We start from the raw sequence: 3985 nt of genomic DNA, 5'->3' as shown, positions 1-3985 counted from the left end.
GTTGGTTTTTACGGGGTGGAGTTGCTAGCCCTTTGCCCAACCCTCCTCCTTTTTCATCCTGGACTTGGGACCAGGCAATGGTGGTGGCATCCCTGCCTGGGAACGAACCCGGTACCTTTGGATTAGAAATCCAACGTGCTATCCACAGCGCTATAGGGACACAGCATTAAGGTGGTAAAACTGAAATGGCTGCCTCTAACATCATCTACTTAAACTCTTTTTCTTGGGGGGGGGGGGGTCCATGCGAGTTCCTTGACCAAATTTCATCAAAATAGGTTCAGACAGTTTCTTACCAGAACACGTGATAGCGGATACAGATACGCTTTTATACAAGTACAGAAAATATATACCAGAAGTTACTTTTATTTATGTGGAAACAAAGTTAGTGTGTACTAAAAACAGTGTAGGAATTCAAGTACTTGAATTTGTTTTAATCTTTAATGTGTGTCCAATTTGTCATCTCCACATTGATAGACATATCAATGTGCACAGTTGTGTAATATGAAAGTTAATCGGTCTGAACAATCTTACGAACGTAATGTTTAAATTCTACTGATTTTTGGTATCTGATTACACATTCTGTGACACGTTGAGCCTAGCAATTGTTATTGTTCTTTAATTAATATTAACTTCCAATCAGAGCAGGCTGTGTACTTAGAATGAAGCTAAACAATCAACCTGGTAATCAGTATAGTTAATTTAATATAGTTTTTATATGTTTCTGTTGATAAGGATTATAATGCCTTTGTTTCGTCAGTTGGGTACTTTTGCTATAACAATAATTCCAATAATATTTCACGACACATACTGTTTATTAGACTAAGTAACTTAGAGTTATGATCAACATTTTACTCGTATGAGAAATTTGCTCGTTAGTTGGTCCTGCAGCCAGCTGTTTGATTTCATTTACTTTTGAGGGATCAAAAGAAATTCCCTTCAGATAGCTTGTACATCTAGAATATCTACACACATTATCAAATCAAGGAAATTTAAAGTTGTATCTGTTTTTTTGTTTTTTTTTACACATATGAAATAAAAATAATTTTGATATTCAGTTAAGTAAATATCTACAGTTAATTATTACTGGGGCTAGTGCCTACTGGCTATGAAAATACACCACAAAAAATGTCAGTTTCCATAGTTCCTGTTACAAACTAATATAATTTTATACCCAACATCTTACTATAATGGATGTTGTATATATGTCAGTATCTATGTAAGTAACCAAAACTTGGGCGCCATCTATTGAATGGCACTAGAAATAAAAATTCATAAAAAATTTCACACTTTGGGTATTCAAGATTCAGACAATAAGATTAATAATTGTGGTATGTGCAACAAACATTTATTTATAATAGAAAACTTTCTAAATAAAAGTATTCTCCTTACAACAAGAACATGACTCACTAGGACAGTACGTGAGGGTTTGATTATATCTTTATTGATGTAATTGTTAAATGTAGTACTGAGAAACTGGAGTTCTTAAAAAATCTGTTTAATATATATAAAAACATTATAGTATATATCAGTAAAATATACAAAAATTTTGAGCTCTGTACATGAATCATTTTGATGTAATGAGTTGTGTTTGATTAAAGAGCACAATCCAAACACTTTTCCTGTGCTGTACTTCCCAGAAAAAAAATAGTTTTTTAGAAAACGTTAACTTTTTTAAATTTTCTTTTCAATGGGGTATGTATTTTCTATGATCAGTAATTACTAGTACAAACAGCCACCCACAGGGTGGCATATCTGCTAGCATATAATAGTTTTTATGGAGTTTTAATTTCAACACACACATATTTTGTTTATGGTGCATAAAAACTGAACCAAACATTTAAATGCCAAATTTAGATATGTGATGAAGTAAATGTTTTAGTGAGAGGAACATGTAACTTTTATGCACACTTTTGAAATTCTGAACAAAAGACCTTGAAGTAATTATGTTTAACTTTGTTTTGGAACTGTAATTCTGGAGTTTTTGTAATCTCTAGTAGCCACTGGCCTAATTAATCATTGTACACATATTTCGGGTCCGGATGCTATAAATGTAAAATAAAAGATGCTATTATAAAAAAAAACAGACATATAATAAATAAAATGCAAGGAGTAGATTTACGTTTGTATTAAAGTAAAGGCTGTGCTTGTTACATCACCATCTGATGTAATTAAATTGTGTTTTATTGTGTAAAGTACCTGATGATGTCAGGTTAATGGTGGGGAAGGGTAGTTCTCTTGTGTTTCTTCTATCCTGTTTTAGTTATTTTTAATTTGAATGCACGTTGAAACTGAATATGTGTAAGTGAAGCATGACTTGTGAATATGAGGAAATCGAATAAATACATTGCGACTAGTAACTATCTAACAATTGGCTGTCGTTCAGCTTTCTCACTGTATGTTTGTTTGTTTTAGTGTCCCATATTAAGCATGAGGTTGTAAATGTAGGTGTGATGGTGCATATTTAACCATCCAAAGTTTCAAATATGGAGATGTGGCATTGAAGATAATGTTACTGTTTCTGCTGTTAGGGAAACCAGGTTGTAATATTTTGTTTTTTGTCTTGAGCAGGACATGGTATCATACACACTGTAATTACATATAATTTTAATTGTTTACCTTAGGGTGTATTATGTAACCAAGCAACAACAGCTACGGCCCACCCCAATGGTCCAACAGTGACCCTTCAAGACTTAAGTGATAGGCGAGAACATGTCCAGGAGGGAAGTGAAAGTGGAGGGTCATCTGGTCTTCGTAGTCCATCAAGTCATCTGCCATCTTCAAGTGTGTTTGGAGATTTTCGATCTTCTCATCACTCTAGAATGCCATTGCTTGGACCAGGTATTTATTGCCTCCATACAGTATATTTTTTATAAGAACAGTATAAATTTCTACGTTATACACCGAAGTCTTTTTGTGTGTCTTAAGAAAGGTCAGACACGTATTTGATTTGCTTCAAATCATATTAACATTGTTAAAGTCACGTTTCACGGTAAGAATTGTCATGGAGATGTTGGGTTTATGTAAGTTTTGTATAAATAACATTAAAGGATGACAAGGAACCTTTTGGCACATCTAAGCTGACCTATACACTAAATTAAACACTTAAAAAAAATCCTCAAAGCCAGCCATTATCATTCAAATATTTATTAAGCTTTCATTTAGACTCTGTTAAATAAACTGCATCCACCACTTCCCAAGGCAACTTCTTCCAGAGACTAACCATCCTGTTTGGAAAGTAAAGCTGCCTTAGCTGAAGATGACTTCTTCCCTGCCAACATTTATATTTGTGTCCCCTAGTCTTACCTTTTTCACCATTAAATATGAAAAAAAGATGATGCATCAACACTATCAGTTCTATTAACAATCTTAAACACCTCAATCAGATCCCCTCTAACTCTTCTTTTTTCAAGAGAAAAGTTCAGATATTTTCACCTATCCTCATATGACTTTTTCATTCCAGGAATTATCCTAGTAGTCGTCCTCTGAACCATTTCAAACAATTCAATATGTCCCTTCAGGTCTGGGGATTTGTATCCACTCCTTCAAAGTAACAAAAGTAAAATTTATCCTGTTAAATTCAAGACTTTACCAAATATGTACAATGACGGGTATTTTTAAAACTTAAGTTTCAATTTATTTGTAGACAACACACATCATATTAGATTTACTTTTATGAGTTTAGTAACACTAAATATCATCTGGTTGGGTTTGATAAGGACCATTTCTCTTATTTACAGTTTTATACAAACCCTCGAACAGTTCAGACTACTATTATGTGCAAATTTATTTTTGTTCAATATTTATTAGTAAAATTTGATCAAAGGTAACTTAAATATGTAGGTAGAACTGAAAATAGCTTTTAAAAAAAATGAAGCCAGTTTTTATTCATGAAACTGACTAGAAACAAATAATGTCATAAATCAACACACACACACACACACACACACACACACACACACACACACACACACACACACACACACAC

At 33.2% G+C, this 3985-nt stretch overlaps 1 protein-coding gene across 1 annotated transcript in view; it reads left to right on the top strand.

The window, feature by feature from the left end:
- The window catches only part of LOC111089218, a 22003-nt gene that overhangs the window by 10138 nt on the left and 7880 nt on the right, over positions 1–3985 (top strand). Inside the window, exon 3 of the mRNA XM_022401303.1 lies at positions 2622–2838. Within this exon, the coding sequence (XP_022257011.1) occupies positions 2622–2838 (217 nt within the window). The remainder of the gene's footprint in view (positions 1–2621; positions 2839–3985) is intronic.

This window comes from Limulus polyphemus, unplaced genomic scaffold, assembly GCF_000517525.1.
Source record: "Limulus polyphemus unplaced genomic scaffold, Limulus_polyphemus-2.1.2 Scaffold5597, whole genome shotgun sequence".
Classification (NCBI taxonomy): domain Eukaryota; kingdom Metazoa; phylum Arthropoda; class Merostomata; order Xiphosura; family Limulidae; genus Limulus; species Limulus polyphemus.
The sequence above is the reverse complement of the archived record's forward strand: the minus strand, read 5'-3'. Positions and strand labels throughout refer to the sequence as shown.